This window comes from Lynx canadensis, chromosome C1 (assembly GCF_007474595.2).
Source record: "Lynx canadensis isolate LIC74 chromosome C1, mLynCan4.pri.v2, whole genome shotgun sequence".
Classification (NCBI taxonomy): Eukaryota; Metazoa; Chordata; class Mammalia; order Carnivora; family Felidae; genus Lynx; species Lynx canadensis.
In genome coordinates this window covers 6213358-6231179 of record NC_044310.1, presented here as the reverse complement: position 1 = coordinate 6231179, position 17822 = coordinate 6213358, and the positions used below count along the sequence as shown (strand labels likewise).

Here is a 17822-nt window from a genome sequence, read left to right as displayed (position 1 = left end):
ACGGGGTGGAGCCTAGAGGGCGTGGGGGCGTGGCTCGGGGTCCGGGCGCTGGGTCTCGGACGGCGCTTGGGGGCCACGGGGCGGGGCGTGAGGGCGCGGGGGCGGGGCGTGAGGGCGGGGCGAGATGCTGGGACCTGGGCGGGGCGGGAACGGGACCCACGGGCCACGGGGCGGAGCGTGGAGGGCGCGGGGGGTGGTGCGAAGGGGCGGGGCCGGGGCCGCTGACCCGGAGGGACCGGGAGGGGTCGGGGCGCGAGCTGTGGGCGCGTCGGTGCCCAGACGGCGGCGGCGGCGGCCGCACGCGCGGCCCGGCCTCTGTCCCCGCGGCGCCGCGGCCCCGGCCCCCTGCCCGCCGGGCCATGCCGCCGCCCGCGCCGCCCACCGAGCTGGTGCCGTCGGAGCGCGCCGTGGTGCTGCTGTCGTGCGCGCTCTCCGCGCTCGGCTCGGGCCTGCTGGTGGCCACGCACGCCCTGTGGCCCGACCTGCGCAGCCGGGCACGGCGCCTGCTGCTCTTCCTGTCGCTGGCCGACCTGCTCTCGGCCGCCTCCTACTTCTACGGGGTGCTGCAGGACTTCGCGGGCCCCTCGTGGGACTGCGTGCTGCAGGGCGCGCTCTCCACCTTCGCCAACACCAGCTCCTTCTTCTGGACCGTGGCCATCGCCCTCTACCTGTACCTGAGCATCGTCCGCGCGGCGCGCGAGCCTCGGACCGGCCGCCTGCTCTGGGCCTTCCACGTGGTCAGGTGGGTGACAACGGCGCCGCTTTCCCTCGAGTCCCCGACCCCCCCGCCTGGGCCCCGCGTGCTGCCTCTGGGGCCCTCGCGCCCTTGTGGCTCCCGCGTCTTGGTCGGACCCCTGGCGGGGGGCCCGGCAGATCGTGTCTGCTCATGTTAGGGGGCAGCCCCGGGGCCAGCGGGACGATGCGGGTGGAGAGGTTGGACCTGTCCTGAGCGTCAGCGCCGTGGGCGCCCCTTCCTGCCTGCCCTGGCCCGAGCCTCCCAGCGAGTTGGGTGCCTCAGCGCAGCCCCTTGGAGGGCGGCGGTGGGGGTGGGGCCAGAGCTCGGCCCTCCTAACTTGGAAGACAGCTTATGCCTTCCCTAAGTTCCGGCCATCTCTGCTGCCCTTGGGGAAAAGCGCCTTGTTCCCAGGCAGAGAGATGAGTTAGGTTGGGCTCCAGGCTGGAGAGGGCGGCTGCTCCCAGCCCCCACCCTGTGCCACAGGAGGTGTGATGCATTCAGCCACTCCCAGGCTAGCTGCCCCCTGCTACCTGCAGTGTCTCAGCTGTAAGATTTACAAAGGACCATCTTCATTATTTTGTCTTTGCTCGTCTCTAGACCCAGACCATCTTGACTTCCTAGGGTTCGGCATCTCTGAGGGTGAGGTCAGTGGCAGAAACTGGTCTGGAAGAGGGCCCCCAGCTGCCTGGAGTGTATGGGAGTAGAGGAAGCCCAGGCGGTGCCCTGCCCTGGCATTGAAGCGTCTCATTAGGTCACCCTCACCTACGCCTTCCTGGTGTAATTTCAAGATTCTGACATCTGATGGTGCCCCGTGCTGCACCCAAGGCCGGAATCTTATAGGGCTTGTTTGCCCTTTTTCCTCTCCCAGATAAGAGCACCAAATACTGGGGCGCCTGGGTGGCCCAGTCAGCTGAGCATCTGACTCTTGATTTTAGCTCAGGTCATGATCTCACAGTTCACAGGTTCGAGCCCTTCATCGGGCTCTGTGCTGATAGGGTTGAGCCTGCTTGGGATTTTCTCTCTCTCTCTCTCTCTCCCCCCCCCCCCCAAAATAAATAAATAAACATTAAAAAAAAGTAAGTGTACCTAGTGCTGCCCTAATTATAGGACATCTCTGTTAAATGCTTGAGTGTTTTCCATGGGACTGAGGACACTCAGCAGTTTGGTAGAGACAGGTCACCTGGGTGTCACAACAGTGAGATCACAAGTCTGCAGGAGTCACTTGACCTCTAGGTCTCAGAACTGCTGGACGAAGGCCAGCTGGTCCCTGGGAAACTAAATGGCCTGCTTCTCAGCTGTTCATGTCAAAAGCTTGGCAAGGAGTGAGACAGGACCTCAGATGCTGCAGGGACTCACAGGGGCTGCCTTTCCTCCCCTTGCAGCACCCCCCTGAGCTCTGTGTCCACGCCAGAGACCCAGTCCTTAGCAGTCTGGCTGGGTGTGGCTGGCATGTAGACTAGAGTTCACATGTACTTGAGAAATCGAGCCTCCGACTGGCTTTCTTTGCCAAGAATCTCTTCTCTTTTTTTCCCCTCTTAAAAAAAAAAAAATATATATATATATATATAATATATATATTATACATATATATATATATATATTACAATGTGTTTTTTAAGGGATAAAGAGAACCTAGTACAGATCCTATAGAAGATACATTTCCTGATGAACCTGAGTTGGGAGTTCCTTCAGCTCAGTCCTAGGGGTGTTTTCTGTGATGCTTAGGAAAGGCCTCCTAAGAAAGCCCATTTTGCTGGCCACAGAAAAGAAGGGAATTGTTCATCTTGTCCCTTGAATGTGATCCATCTACTCCTTAAAAGAAAATTACAAGAAGGAGAAGGAGAAAATTATCTATATCCAAGCTAGGAAGGGAGAATGACAATTTATTCTCTGGGGTTCCCTTTCAGAAGCTTAGTGCTTAGCTCCTGGCTGGTCTAAGAGGATTGGTAGAAAACCTGTCTAACAGGTTCATTTATTGACTGAGATCCTCCCAGCCTGTCTTGCTAATGACCTTGCTAAGGCCTCTCCAGCGCCTCTCCTGGGAGTACGAGTGTATAACTGTTAAAGACCTGTCGGCAGGAGAAATCTCATCTTCAGACAGAGGCTGCACGGTCATCCACTTTTTCACCATTTCAGACTGCTGAAAATCAATCTTCTTCAGACCTCCAGTTGATCACGTCTATTGTAGTTTTTATGAAATGATTTTGTAAAAGATTTTATTTTTAAGTAATCTCTGTACCCGGCGTGGGTCTTGAACTCATGACCCCCGAGATCAAGAGTCACACGCTCAGCCCCCTAAGCCAGTCAGGCTCCCCTGAAATGATTTTTTCAAAAAACCAGCAGATATCCTGATGAGTGGACAGAGGACACATCCAGACACGGAGTCAAAACGGTTCATAAACATGCGGGGAAAAGTTTACTCCATTCATACTCAAAATAATGCAAATTATTTAACAGTGAGCTACCGTTTTGTTATTTTTTTTTTAATTTTTTTTTTCAACGTTTATTTATTTTTGAGACAGAGACAGAGCATGAACAGGGGAGGGGCAGAGACAGAGGGAGACACAGAATCTGAAACAGGCTGCAGGCTCTGAGCGGTCAGCACAGAGCCCGATGCGGGGCTCGAACTCACGGACCGTGAGATCATGACCTGAGCCGAAGTCCCGAAGTCGGATGCTTAACCGACCAAGCCACCCAGGCGCCCCTACCATTTTGTTATTAAATTAGAAAAAAATAGTGAAGTAGAATACTAACACGATAAATGCCAGGAAAACAGGTATTTTCCTACATTATTCCTGGCAATGTAGACTGGAATTATCCACATAGAAAGTACTCCTTGGTCCACTGATCCTATTTATAGGATCCTATATATCTTTAAAGAGATCATTCAAAATACATTCAAAGCTGTATATACAGGGGAGTTTGTGTGAGAATTTGGAAGCAACTTGAATGTCCAAAAAATCAGGGAACAGTAGATGACAAATTGCATCCTACCGGAAACGTTACACAGCCTTTAGATACTGGCTGCGAACTCTTTAGGTCGTGTTTTTTGAACGGTATGATAGAAATGAAAAAATCCATCTATAAAACGGAATGCAACCATGTAAAGCAGGAGGCGGGATAGAATCCTGCCCATACACCACTTCCCAGCAAGAGCCTGCAGTGCCCCCAAGACCCCATCGTAATAACTGACCAGGTTGCCTTTACGGAAAGACGTTTTTTTCCCCGCTTTGGAGGAGGGCTGCTTACACTTTATCCTCATGGACACGGTATCTCATCACAAGCCTGCATCTGGCTCCTGACGTCTTGCAAAATGCAGTTCCATTCCTTAGCCAGTGACCCAGGGGCCAGGCAGGATGGTCACCCTCCTGTCACAGCTGGTGAGACTTGCCCCAGGTCACAGAACCATAAATGGGAGGCTCGGGGCCAGAGGGTCCATCCTCTGTTTATGATCCCGTCTTGTCTCTTGGCCTGACGATAATTTTAAAAATTGAGGTGTCATGAAACAATTTATTTTTGACGTTCCAGATTTCCACCATTGTTAACATTTTATCGTGTTTGCTTTGTCCTCTGCAGTTATTTTTCTGGGGCCGTTTAAGAGTAAGCTGGAGACTTGGGGCGCCTGGGTGGCTCTAGTCGGTTGAGCGGCCAACTTGGGCTCGGGTTATGATCTCACAGTCTGTAAGATCAAGCCCCACATCAGGCTGTGCTGTCAGCACAGAGCCTGCTTCGGATCCTCTGTCTCCCTCTCTCTCTGCCCCCCCCCCCCCCGCCCACACACACACTCTGTCTCTCAAAAATAAATATTTAAAAAAAAAAAAAGTTGTAAACTGATGTCCCCGGAACCCCTAAATCCTTTAGTGTATGTGTCCAAAAGAAAAAGGGTCTCTTAAGTAACCACATAAACCTTCCAAAAGCAGGAAAACAGTACAGCACGGAACAATGCTCCCTGACAGTGGACGTCACAGAGACTTTGTCTTCTGCGAATGTCCCCGACAGCAGAGGGAAACCTGGGCTTGTGTTTGGTTTAGTTGTCGGGTCTCTTTACTCTCTTTCAATCTGCAACAGTTCTCCCGTCTTTCCTAGTGTTTCAACAACACTGACTTTTTTGAAGAGTTACAGGTCTGGGTTTTTTGTTTTGTTTTAATTTTTGTAATGTTTATTTTATTTTTGGGGGGGGGCGGTGTGAGCAGGGGAGGGGCAGAGAGAGAGAGGGAGACACAGAATCCGAAGCAGGCTTCAGGCTCCGAGCTGTCAGCACAGAGCCCGACGCGGGGCTGGAATCCACAAACTAGGAGATCATGACCCGAGCCGAAGTCGGACGCTCAACCTACCGAGCCGCCCAGGCGCTCCTGAAGAGTACGGGTCTGTTTTGCAGAAAGTCCCTCTGCCAGGCTGGTAGCTGCTTCCCCAAGAGTGGTTTCAGGTCCTGTCCTTGGGCTGGAATCTCACAGAAGCACCGTCTTCTCATTGCCCCCTTCCAACGGTGACTTTGATTCCCCCCGCCATCTGGTGATATTAACTTTGATCGCCTGATTAAGGTGTTGCCTGTCAGTTTTGCACTGCAGTTACTGTTTCCCCCTTTGTGATTAGTAAATATCTCGTTGCGATAAAGATCTGTCACTCCTCAAACTTAACCCGCTCGCTCGTTTAGCATACATTGAACCTGACAGTGTTCTGAAGTGAATTTCCTGTTTTTGGTTGCCTTTTTAAGGTTGTGTGAGAATAGGCAGCATGAAAGGGAAATCCCTGTAGTAAGAAGTCCCTCCCCGCTGTATCTTAGCTGCTGAGGCTGCCCGACACAGTCACCCCATGTTTTACATTCACCTGGACATGCATCGGGGACCCTTTACGGTTCGCACCTCTTAGAAGGGCCTAGAGCTGTGGTGAGTGGGGGGAGTTCTCTTCTGGTCAGATAAGCCACGTTGGCCAGAAACCATCCCGGGCCCCCTGGGGATCACTCACGCCCTGCCTTCCGAAAGCAGTTGTCCGCTCCGGTCCCCCCGCACGGGGTGGTGGGCTCCTTCAGGGTCAGTGAACTGTCCCCTGCACCTGTGTGCCCCAGGCGCCACTGTGCCAGCTGTCCCTGTGTGTCCTGTGACCACAGGAGGAAGGTGGGAGGGGTGGAGGGGTGGGGCGGGGAGGGGCGCCTCATTTCACCAAGTCAGAAGGAAGGGTCCTGGCCGCCTCAAGCAGTCTTAGGGTTTCTTCCGGCGTCACTGAGGTGGGAGAGGATGGGGGCACGTGGGCCCGCCCACTCCAGAGGTTGCTTGGGGGTTCTGGAGGAAGAGTCTACGGCACCCACCGCAAGTTCACCATCGAGATCCCTGCCGTGGGGGGAGGGGCGCCTGGGTGGCTCAGTGGGTTAAGCTTGATTTCGGCTTAGGTTACCATCTCACGGTTCGTGGCTCGGAGCCCCACTTCAGGGTCTGTGCTTGGGATTCTTTCTGTCCCCCTCTCTCTACCCCTCCCTGGCTCAAGCTCAAAACGAATAAATAAACTTAAAAAAATAAAAATATAAAGGCCCATGCTGTGGGGAGCAGGAAGTTCTAATGTGGACAAAAGGGGAAACGGGGGCCACAAAGGGGAAGGTCCTCTGAGCTCTCTGGTGGGAAGCTAGCTCACCGTGGGGCCCAGTGACGAGGCCCCAGGCAGGTGCGTCTGAGTGAGGGGCGCAGGTAGCAGCTGCCTGAACAGCACCCCGTGTCGGCCAGTGCTCCCCAAAATAACAAGAATTGGGCTGGCTTTACCTGTTCCCCCTAAAAAGTCTTCAGAGGGCACTGCTGCCTCGTGAGGTCTCTGCACAGCGTTTCGTGTTCACGGGATACTGGGCGCAGCACCAGAGGCTGCCCTTGACCTTCCTACCCGGGCAAGGTCAGACTCTGCCCGTCCTTCCCCGGCGTCCAGTCAGCCAGGACCTGGACGGCCAGGAGAGTGGCTCCGAGCGTTGCAGCGTGGCTCCCTGATGCCCACCGGCCCCGGGGCTGCAGAGGCGTGCCAGGGTGTGTGTGCTTCAGAGTCCCTTTGGACAGACACCCCACTCCCTTCTGCGGCCAGAGCTGCGGAGCGACCTCATGGTGGCCTGGGCAGTGGCCGGCTCCCTGCGCTTCTCCCACGACCCACCCCTCTGCCCCACACTCACCAATAAGTGCCCGTTGTTCCCGGGAAGAAACCTCTAGGCGGCCACAGGCCTTGTGACTCCTTTCACCAGGCCCGGCTCCTTGCAGCTGCGCCTCCCTCCGGGCCTGGCTCTGTCCTGCCACCAAGTGCTTTCTAAATTGGCACATTGTTGCCCGATAGTTTTGTTCTCAAGGCAGTTTTTGAGTTAACGGTCAAGGCCTTCCGTGGGCCACACGGCACGCAGACCAGGCACTGGGAAAGGCTCCTGTTCCTTTCCCAGCAGGGGCCAACCCCCTTGCCGAAAGATCTGTGGGAAGAGTGAGGTTTGGGGTGGGGGCAGGTGACTGAGCAGACCTTTCAGGCGGCGGGTGGAAGGTTATTCCCGTCTGTGTGCTAAAGTGGAACTGTCCCTGCCCCTGCAGGTGTCCCCCGCCCATGACTCCAGTGGGAGAGGTTTCAGAGACCATTTAACAGAAGATCCCCACGTGGGCAGAGCTGGGGACTCCCAAGGGAAACCCAGAGCATCACTGTCCTGGGGACGGGCCGCCCCTGCTCACGGTCATCTGACACATGCCAGGGAATGCAGGTGTTAGGGATGGCTTACTCACCACCTGGCTCATCCTGCGGTGCCTCCGGTTCTGCTCCTCTGGAGGAGACTGAAAAGCAAGAGGATGCCAAGTTCCAAGGAGGAGCTAAGCACCCCTCCCCTAAGCTTACCAAGGGCCCCCCACCAGCTCTGTCCGACCGGATGTGGTGGGGTCCCCAGGAGCTGGCACGTGTCTCTCCTGCAGAGTTTGTAGAAAGCCTCTCTGGGGCGCCTGGGTGGCTCAGTCAGTTAAGCCTCCGACTTCGACTCAGGGCATGATCTCGGTGTTCGCGAGTTCGAGCCCCGCGTCGGGCTCTGTGCTGACGTCTCAGAGCCTGGAGCCTGCTTTGCGTTCTGTGTGTGTGTGTGTGTCTGTATCTCAGTCTCTTCTAAGGACAGCAGTCGTGCTGGATTAGGGCCCACCTTACAGACCATTCTAACTTAATCACCTCTCTAAAGACCCCCATCTCCAACTACGGTCACATCCTGAGCTACTGGGGTTAGGACGTCAACATATGAATTTTGAGGGGGACGCAACTCAGCCCTTAACAGCCTCCGAGGGAGAATGAGTCCGACTTGGAGTCTGGCCTTGGTTTCCAGGTGAACACGAGTGAGGGGGTGTGGGCACCTCTCGAAGAACCTCTAGGTTACCCCTCCAAGTGAGGGACTCTGCTCAGCGTGTGGTCTTCGGGCTCCCTCCATCTACGTGCCCCCAGCCCTGCTTCTCAGAGTCACAGGTTTGGAGAGAAAGGGCCTTATCAGTCACCTGCTTTAATCCTGTCCCTCTCCAGACACCTTTCGTAGCCTCCCCTGCACGTGGGCCAATCCAGCCCTCAGTTTGGGGATCGAGCAAGACACCTTGCCCTTTCCTCCAGCCTCCTGACCCCATCTCCTAGGTCAGGTCCTAGCCGGACCTCATCAGGGGTCTTTAAACATCTGAGGATGGCCCAAGGTCCAGCATCTCCTGACGTGCCTGGCTCTGGTGCCAGCTCAACCATCTCAGATTTAGAATGCGGGTCGCAAGCGTCCACACGGAGGCGGAGAGTTCCCCGGCGGTTCTGATCTGCCCCATCTGAGCATCAGGGTGATCCCTCTGACCACATGAGTTTTTAGGTCATAATCAACTACAGCCCTTGGTCTTCTTCACGTGCTGCTATTCAGCTATATTTCACTTGTCCTGATTTTGTGACATGTTTTGGTTGATGGCTTCTTTGGGGGGAGGGAAAAGAAAAAACTGTGGCATGGTACCTGCCAGTACACCCTTCTGGAAAGCAGGGATCATGTCGCACATGTCTTTGTGGAGTGCCTTCCGGATTCATGGCGCCTACAACTCGGGCTGCTCACCTGGCCAGAGAATGGCTCGGCTTATCCGAGGTTGCCCCAAATACTGACTGTCTTCTCACTCTACAGGTTAAGAACACAGGGCGTCTTGCAGCTTCTTATCCGTTTTTATCCTCTGTCCAGTGGTTGTCCTGAGCCAGCCGGCGAGACCCCAGTCGTTAAATTTTAGGGCATTTTATGAGCCGATTGTTAAATACAGCCATTAGCAAAAAGCAAAGTATGTAAACTTAGAGTAAGTTACTTTAAAAAGAGTAACAAAAATGCCAAGAACTACATCTTAATGATTTTACTCTTATCCGTACACTTGAGGTGATTTACAACTATTGTCTCTGTGCAGGGGGAATACTGTTGGGCATACTGCACATCTGTTCCCTACCGCACGTATTGGCGGCTTGAAATTAGCCACAGTGGGGATGTTTACACCGTGGAAAATGGCAGCCCCTCCGGATCAGGGGCTGGTTTATTGTTTTGTCGATTGCATAGAGCAGAGGTCAGCAGCCTTTCCCTGTGAAGAACCAGCTAGTACGTCTTTTCCGCCTTATCTCAGTCGCACCTCTCCAACTCCTGCTCTCTCTGTGGCCTGAGAGCAGCCATACACACGTACACAAGCGAGTGTAAATGAGGCTGTCCTGCAATAAAACTTTATTTTAAAAAAAAAACAGACCTCGGGCCATAGTTTGCTGGATCTAGAGTTACGGGAACGGAGAAGATGTTAGTGAAGATGACACTTACGAAGTGTTCCTTTGAGGACTTCAGCAGAGATAGTAACCCCGTTGGGGCAGGCAGGAAGCCGGGTATTTAAGAGGGTGAGAAGAGGCGTTCCGGCACTTGTCTTGTCTCTTAGGTTTCCCTTTTCACGTTCATCTTATTCGGGAAGGGAAATGAAAACACAACCAACTTCACATCATGGAACTACTTTCATTTGGCAACTGCAACCACAGGGTGTCGGCACAGACCAACTAACGTGTTTTGTGAGACTCAGTTGGCTCTTTAGAAGTCACAACAAGGAGGACTGTGTCGTCTATGTTACTTACAGATCGTGTGCTTCACACGTTTGGTGTCTGTTACATTAATGATACATGTATACGTACATGCATTCCTACCTAACACACACACACACACACACACACACACACACACAAATATACTCTTTGCGGAGAGCCGGTTGTTAAACATCGCCAGCATGCCAGCCCATACCCATAAATTACAAGTCGGGCAGAACCTGCTTTGTGGGTTACTAGGCTCTCCCTCCCTCCCACTCTATTCCCACCCTTCCCTCACGTTACCTCTTCTTCCCGGCTCCCCCTTAAATATCTCCCCAAACAGCTTCTGCCCGTCTGTGCTTATGTTCAAATAGTGACTCTGATTGATCAACCCACGTTCCTAGGATGTATTTTTTCTAATGTTTATTTATTTTCGAGAGAGAGAGAGAAAGCGTGCGTGTAAGGGAGGGGCAGAGATAGGGGGAGACAGAAGATCCAAAGCGGGCTCCACGCTGACAGCAGAACTCCAACCCACCGACCGTGAGATCATGACCTGATTCACCAACCGAGCCACTGTGGCGCCCCGGTCAACCTACGTTCTTAACCCTTGAAAGCCCTCTACCTGTTTGGTCTTCTCTCTGGCTCTTTCCCAACACAAACTTAGCTCCAGGTGCAACCCAGGATACACAGGATATACAAACCCATCACTTTGTAGCTTTCCTATGACAAGTCACAGAGCGGCGTCCGTCTCCGTGTGGGGCCCAGGTCTCCTGTGAGCGCCGTCAAGATGCTGACAGAGGAGGAGTCCCTGCTGACTGAGCGGTTCCTTCTTCCTGCCCTGTGCTCTCCCTTCCTTCCAGCCTGGGGGCACCCCTCCGCTAGGAGGAACCCTGTAAACCATAACGTGGTCGAAACACAAATAACTTCAGGATTGCAGTTTAGTACTTTATAAAGGCTCTTATTTCCTTTTCAATGACAATGATGTCCTTGCAATGAATAGTTAAGGAGTAAATTGGGGAAAGCTGTCTCAGTCACTTGGCTCAAACTCCATTCATTCATTCATTCATTCATTCATTCAGCAGGTCCTTGTTTGGCCCCTACCAGGTGCCGGGAGCTGTTCTAGATGCTGGAAAGAGCCCTGCACCTGCCTTCATGGAGCTCATAGCTGTGACATGTGTTGTCCCCGGGCCCCAGGATGGCATGAGCTTTGGTTTCGTGTGGTAACCCTTTATTACGACACAACAGTTTGACGCTAATATATATCAGCTAAACAGATGACTAACTGACAGAACAGGCATTTAAAACGGACAGACTCCCGGGGCTAACTTGGTACCTTTCTCATAACCCTTTAATTTCTGTGGGGGTTTTTGGCCCTTCTGTGCCTTGGTGACCTCAAGAAAGGCTGCGTCCCGCCTCCCCTCCCGCCGTTGGGCGAGCAGAGGCCGGGGTGCAGAGGTACAGTGACGCTATCCTCCTGCTCCTGTCTGGAGGCCAGGGTGGGGACAGGGGCAGGTTGAACAGGCACCTCTGTTCTGAAAGTGCCCCACGCCGAGTCCTTCCCAGGTCCGGGAGTTGGCTTCCTCCCTTCTGTTCCACCCTAGCCCCCGCAGCATTTAGAGACTCTGATTGACCCCAGCACTTCTCAGTTTGGCAAGACTAATGCACAGCCTCGGTCTCATCATTATTCCACAACTTTCTCTCAGAAAGAGCCGCTGCCGACTGGCTCATCCAGAAGAGCATGCAGCCCCTGACCTCGGGGTCGTGAGTTCGAGCCCCACGTTGAGTGGAGAGATTACTTATAATAGTAAATAAATAAAAATGGACTTAAAAAGAGCTGCTGTTGCTCTCAAAATATAACCGATTTCCGGGGCGCCTGGGTGGCTCAGTGGGTTAAGTGTCCAACTGCAGCTCAGGTCATGATCTCGAGGTTCATGGGGTTGAGTCCCATGTCAGGCTCTGTGCTGACAGCTCAGAGCCTGGAGCCTGCTTCGGATCCTCTGCCCCCTCTCTCTGTCCCTCCTCTGCACTCACTCTCTCTCTCTCTCTCTCTCTCTCAAAATAAATAAACTTCATATATACCTATGTAACTTCGTATATACATATATATGTATATATAACCGATTTCTGAACTAAGCATTTTACTGAAGACCGCGTTCTGTTTACGTAGTGCTTGTCCTTCAGTGACTGACCTGGGACACGGGCCCGTGTGTACTCTTCCAGGGGGCAGAAACTGCGTGGGCCTCCCACATTCCTGGCACCTGCACCACAGGCCGGAATCCTGGGCCGTCAGTCATGACCCAGGACAGCGGTCAGATACGCTGACACACTTACCCAGTCCTGTGTGCCAGGCACACGCCAATCTTTACTGGCGATCTCGTAATGACCTACTCGGTCCCAGGCCCGGTTCTCAACCCCACTTGGTGGGGAAAGACACTGATGTGTTGAGGCCGAGTGGGGGCAGGGCCAGCTTGGACCCAGCCTGTGGCGTCACAGCCCAGGCTCCTAACCACCCCTCGTGCCACCATGAAGCTTCTGGGTGTCCCCCTGGCCCGTTCCAAATGTTTTGCCAGCAGACTGGTGCGGGGACACCAGGAAGCACCCTGGGGCCTGGCCCTCATCCTGCTGTGTTGCCATCAGGGTGAGCTCCCAAAATGTCAGCCCCGTGCTTCTGTGAGAGGGGGTCCCTGCCCCAGGTTTTATGCTTTAGGGGGCCCCCTTTTCCAGGGATACCCCCTTCTCTTGGAGCACGGAGGCCTCTGGGCCATAGACATGTGTCCACCCAAAGCCCTTGTTTCCCCTTCTAGAAACGGCTGCAGGTGCACGGGGCCCTGGAACCCTCTGCTCGGGCAACCCAAGCTGCCCGTGTGTGCAAGGGACCAAGGGGGGCCTGGCTGTTTATGGGGTGTGTGGGCGAGCCATGGGCACATGGGCCGGTGTCTGTGTGCTGCCATGCAGGCCCCTTGGGGGCAGGAAGGAGCTGCCCTCCCCACACCGCAGCGTTCTCGTGCCCGTCTGCAAGGAGCCCAGCAATTCTGAATCAGAACCCGGCCTCCGAGGGAGGTGGGGGTGGTGTCTATCCAGGCAGGAGGCCGGGACATCCCTGTGTCCTATTACCCGAGCTCTGTGACATTCGGGTGGGCCTGGCAGGGCTTGGGCGGAGCGGGGCCGGGGTGGGGGATTCGAGGATTCCTGCCCGCCTCTCTGCTGTGAGGTGCAGGGTTCGGAGAGCACCGATCTGTCCGCGGAGCCTCCGCTCGCTTCGCCCCTGCCGGCTTTGCCGGGAGCGGGGCCTGACCTCGCGGCGTCCCCTTTGTCCCTTGTTCCTCAGCTGGGGGGTCCCGCTGGCCATCACCGTGGCAGCTGTCGCTCTGAAGAAGATCGGCTATGATGCCTCGGACGTGTCGGTCGGCTGGTGCTGGATCGACCTGGACGCGGAGGACCGCGTCCTGTGGATGTTGCTGACCGGGAAGCTGTGGGAGATGCTGGCCTACGTCACGCTGCCCGTGCTTTACCTCCTCATCAGGAAGCACATAAACAGGGCGGTAGGTACCTGCGGCCCCCCCGGCCCCCCAGCCCAGACCTCCGTGCCCGGCAGCCCGGTGCTGGGCTCGGCCACCTCGGGGACAGGCCGGGATGGTGCATCGTGGGCCGAATGGTTGGCTAATCACGCGGCCCTGGCAGGAGCGGGTCCTGTCACTCCTCCGTTGTGGATGAGGAAACGGAGACTGGCAGAGGCCGAGGGGCTCCCCAGACTCGCCCGGACCCTGAGGCCAGAGCCACACGGTGCGTGGAGTCCTGGAGGCGGAGGCGAGCGCCCCCGCCTGTGTTCGGCGCATAGGCCTCTGCTGCCCCCTCCTGGCAGGCCGCCGGGGTTACTCCACCTCCAAGAGCCTTGAACTGCTCGCGGAGCGGGGGCGAACTTGGACGCCCCTGGAAGAGGAGGGCGTGGAATTTCGTAATCGGCGACACAGACGCCTCACCGCGTTACCTGTGGTCGTTAAAAGCGTGTCATAAATGGGGACTCTTCGGGGTCTCGGGAGCTCAGAGAGCACGAGCCGCGCTGGCCGGAAATTCAGGCAAGAAAGCTGTTCCTCCCACGGAGCGGCCAAGTGGTTCCTGGTCCTGCCGGCTCTGCGGGCGTGCAGTACGGGCGTCCTGCCGGCGGAGGCGCTGCGGGGCGGGTGGCGGTGGGGCCGCACGGGGACGGCGACGGGGACCGAGCGCCACCAGTTCGCGGAGCCGAGCCGAGCGGGGCGTCCGAGCTCGGGCCGGGGCTGCTGCGGCCGCCGGGGGCGGGGCCTTCTTTTCGCCCCTGTGTCGGGCTGGACCTGCAGGGAGCGTGTCCCCGGTCCGGTCTCCCGGCGTCCTGTGACTCGGCAGCCGTGTCCCAGCTCGTAGGGGGCTCCCCGCGGCTCCCACCGGCCACTTCGGAGTCTAGACTTCGGGCTCTCTCTTCACGCAGAAATGTCACGGCCGCCCACCTCCCTGCCAACCTCTTCTGGCGCCGCTGGGGCTGCCGACCGACTGGTCTGAAATCTGGCTCCTCGCTGGTCTCCTGGCGGCCCGGGACTCCCTTCTTGGCTCCTTTTTACCCTGGGAAGGTTCTGGGCTCCCTGATGAAGCCTCCCGGGCCGCCCCCGCGGAGCTGCCCTTCTGTGTGTCTGTCTTCTTCCTTGACCTCCCCCGCCCCCAACCCACCCTGGTGGGAGACCTGGTGCGGTGCCTTCGAGCACCCCACGGGAGAAGGGGTTCTCTCTTACAGTTCTGCAAGTGTTTCCAGAAAACGGGAAGACTAGCCAGCGGGGAGGTGTATGGGCTGTTCTCTGCCTCCAGCTAGGAAGGAGAGCTAAAAATAAGTGAGCTGGAGCAAGCTTTGCAAGGGAGAGGACAGCCACCCTGCTCCCCCAGGCTCCCCGGGTCCTGGAAGGGCCCCCGCTACTCCCCTACCCCCCAGGCTGCCTGGGTTCTGGAAGGGCCAGCCTGCTCCCCCAGGCTCCCGGGGTTCTAGAGGGCTGCTGCTGTCGCCCCAGGGGAGGAAGGGAGGAAGCAGGTGCCCCGAGCAGGTGAGGTGCCGCAGCTTGGGTGCTCACAGGTGCCAGGACGTGTGGCTTCTCCCCTCCCCTGGGCTTTCAGGGTCCCGGACACAGGGCCAGGCTGAAAAACACGTCTTTGTTATGAGGAGCTTCATCTCTTTTTAGAAGTTCAGCTGCAAGCTGGAAATGGAGCCTCCCCGCCCTCTCACTGAAGGGTGTTCCCAGGAATCGGGAAGCCAAAAGCCTGTGCCCGCTCACCTTTCCTTTCTCCCCCAGCTTTGGGTGGAGCCCCCTCCTTCACAGGCCTTTGCAGCCTGGGTGGGCTTGCAATCTGGAGGGGAGGACAGGACCGTCATCAGCAACAGGCCTGATAAACAAGGATGAATGGCGTCTAGGAAGGAGGATGGCAAGAGCTACGACAAAACAGGCGAAAATAAAGAGCTGACTATGGGGACAGCACAACCCGGGAAATGCCTTTGCACTTTAAAAGCCGTTGTCGGGCACCTGGGTGGCTCAGTCGGTTAAGCGTCCGACTTCGGCTCAGGTCACGATCTCGCGGTCCGTGAGTTCGAGCCCCGGGTCGGGCTCTGGGCTGATGGCTCAGAGCCTGGAGCCTGCTTCCGATTCTGTGTCTCCCTCTCTCTCTGCCCTCCGCCATTCATGCTCTGTCTCTCTCTGTCTCAAAAATAAATGAACATTAAAAAAAAAATTAAAAAAAAAAATAAAAGCCGTTGTCAGGATAGACCTCCTCCAGGGGGCGACATTGAGCAAACACTTGAAGAGAGCGGGTGGGGGGGAACAGCACTCGGGATGGAGGGAACAGCTAGTGCAGAGGCCCTGCGGCCAGGGTGTGCCTGGTATAAGTTTGGGGAATAACCAGGAGGCCTGAGTGGCCGGAGGAAACCAGGGGAAAGCAGTAAGCATGAGGTCAGAGCTAGGCCTTGTCAGGAACGCATGAAGCGAGGAGACCTTTAAGTGGCAGACTGGCTGAACCTGACTTAGGTGTTCAAGGAACCGTGCGGTGCCAAGAACAAGACTGCGGTGGGAGGAGGGGGGTGGTGGGGAGGGTGATGGAGGGAGACCGGTAAGAGGGAGCCGCAAGTACCCGGAGAGGCGGTGATGGTGCTTGGACCAGGCTGCCTCTGGCAGTGGCAGTGGACGGAACGTCCAGATTCTGATGTCTTTTGAAGTTAGAACCCGCAGGGCCTAGGGATGGGACGCGGGCTGTAGCAGCGGGAGGGGGTTCCTGGGCCGGGCGACCGGAAGGACGCCGTTTCTGGGGCTCGGATCAGGCATTGCCTTCTCGACACGGGAGGCGTCAGACGTGCGTTGGACGCCCTGGTGGAGACGCGCCGCGGGCGGTGGATGGAGGGCGGCGGGCAGCCGCCTGGCTCACGCCTGTTCTCTGTGTCCCCCCAACACAGCACGAGGCGCTCTCGGAGTACCGGCCCATCCTCTCCGAGGAGCACAGGCTTCGGCGCCACACCTCGGCGGCCGACAAGAAGCTGGTCCTCATTCCGCTCATCTTCATTTGCCTCCGGGTCTGGAGCACCGTGCGATTCGTCCTGACCCTCTGTGGCTCCCCGGCGGTGCAGTCGCCAGTGCTGGTCGTCCTGCACGTACGCAGGCCTGCCCTCCCCGGTCCTGGGTCCTGACTGCTCTGGCGCTGGGTCCCGTGCCCCTCGCCCCGCCCCTCCTCCAGCCGCAGAGCAGGTGCATCCCAGCGCACCAGCCAGCCCGGGGCTGGCAGGGATCTCGGATGCACGGTGCCTCCCCCCGCTGCCCGAGACAGGGCTAGCCTTGGTGAGAGAAGGTGGAAGGGCGGTGAGGTTGTCGTGCAGCCCAGGGGCATGAAGGTGCTCTCCCCCGTGGCCTAGGAGCAGCCCCGGCTGAGTTGACCGATCCTGTCCTTCCCAACCCAGAAGACCTGGGGATACAGGTCTGGGCCAGGCCTGCGCTCCAGACCCGCCTCAGGGGGTGGAGGACAGGGCTCTGGGGTCCGCAGCACCTCCCGGCCCCCTTGCGTGTGGGTTTAAGACACCCCCCCCCCCAGCCGCGGCACTCAGGCCTCTTTTCTCCCTGACAGGGGATCGGGAACACATTTCAGGGCGGTGCCAACTGCATCATGTTCGTCCTCTGCACCCACGCCGTCCGAACCCGGCTCTTCTCTGTGTGCTGCCGCTGCTGCCCTTCCCAGCCTTCCGCCCAGAGCCCGGCTGGCCCTCCCAAGCCTCCTGCGCCCTCCAAGACCGGCGAAGCTCAGGGATCTAGACACACCCCAGATGAACTTCCAGTCACCTGAGCTGTTCCCTGCCCGCTTCCGTGCACAGGTGCTGCCTACCTGGGGACAGGTGGTTCCGGGAGTCCCCGCTGCAGGGTGTGCGGCCGGATGGCTGCGGAACTATTAACCTTCTGCTTTTCCAGCTCTTGACGCCCGGTGGGGAGGGCAGCCAGCAAACTCAGCTCCTTCTACCTCCTAGAGCCTCCGGGGGCTCATCCCCACTCACGCCCGCCCGCCCGTGTCCTGCTGCGCTCACTCGGAGGGGTACTCGTCTGCAGGAGGGTCGGCCGTGAGATTCAGGGCAGCCGGTGGCACGAGGTCACTTTTAGGTCGCCCCGCGGTCCAGCGGTCATCGGCCCTGGGACCGCGCACAGCACTGTTTACAGTTCGAGGGGCCCACGCCTATGGGGAGGAGAGCACAGTGAGATGTGGATACCGTGCACTCATCCTAAATAAAATGGCAGGGGGTGTCAGAGATGCGTCCCCCACTTAGATGTCGTGAAGCGGATTTTTGGTTTGTCGGGGGGCATTGAGATTTCCGGGAGAGCCCAGCTTTTTTTCGCAGAGAGCTTTGCTCGTCAGTGAAAGAGCCAGTTCCCTTTAAGCAGGTCGAAGGTTTCCCCGGGAGGTTTCCCAGTGATCACGTGAGCCCAACACAACGCCGCCGGGTGGCCGGTCTCCCTGGGCCCCCCAGAACCTCTGTATGTATGGGTTGCCATACAGATTGTGTCTGAATTTCAAG

General features: G+C 56.9%; 1 protein-coding gene across 2 annotated transcripts; it reads left to right on the top strand.

Moving 5' to 3' along the window:
• Positions 1-359: 359 nt before the first annotated feature.
• Positions 360-17574, top strand: GPR157 (G protein-coupled receptor 157). 2 transcript variants are annotated; one of them, XM_030326464.1, is made up of 5 exons: positions 360-742; positions 13095-13308; positions 16224-16418; positions 16886-17129; positions 17224-17574. In XM_030326464.1, the coding sequence occupies exons 1-4, from the start codon at positions 360-362 to the stop codon at positions 17099-17101; spliced, it is 1008 nt and encodes a 335-aa protein (XP_030182324.1). In that variant the 3' UTR covers positions 17102-17129; positions 17224-17574. The 2 variants fall into 2 exon arrangements, with proteins under 2 accessions (XP_030182324.1, XP_030182323.1); XM_030326463.1 differs by having other exon boundaries at positions 16886-17574.
• The last annotated feature ends 248 nt before the right edge of the window (positions 17575-17822 follow it).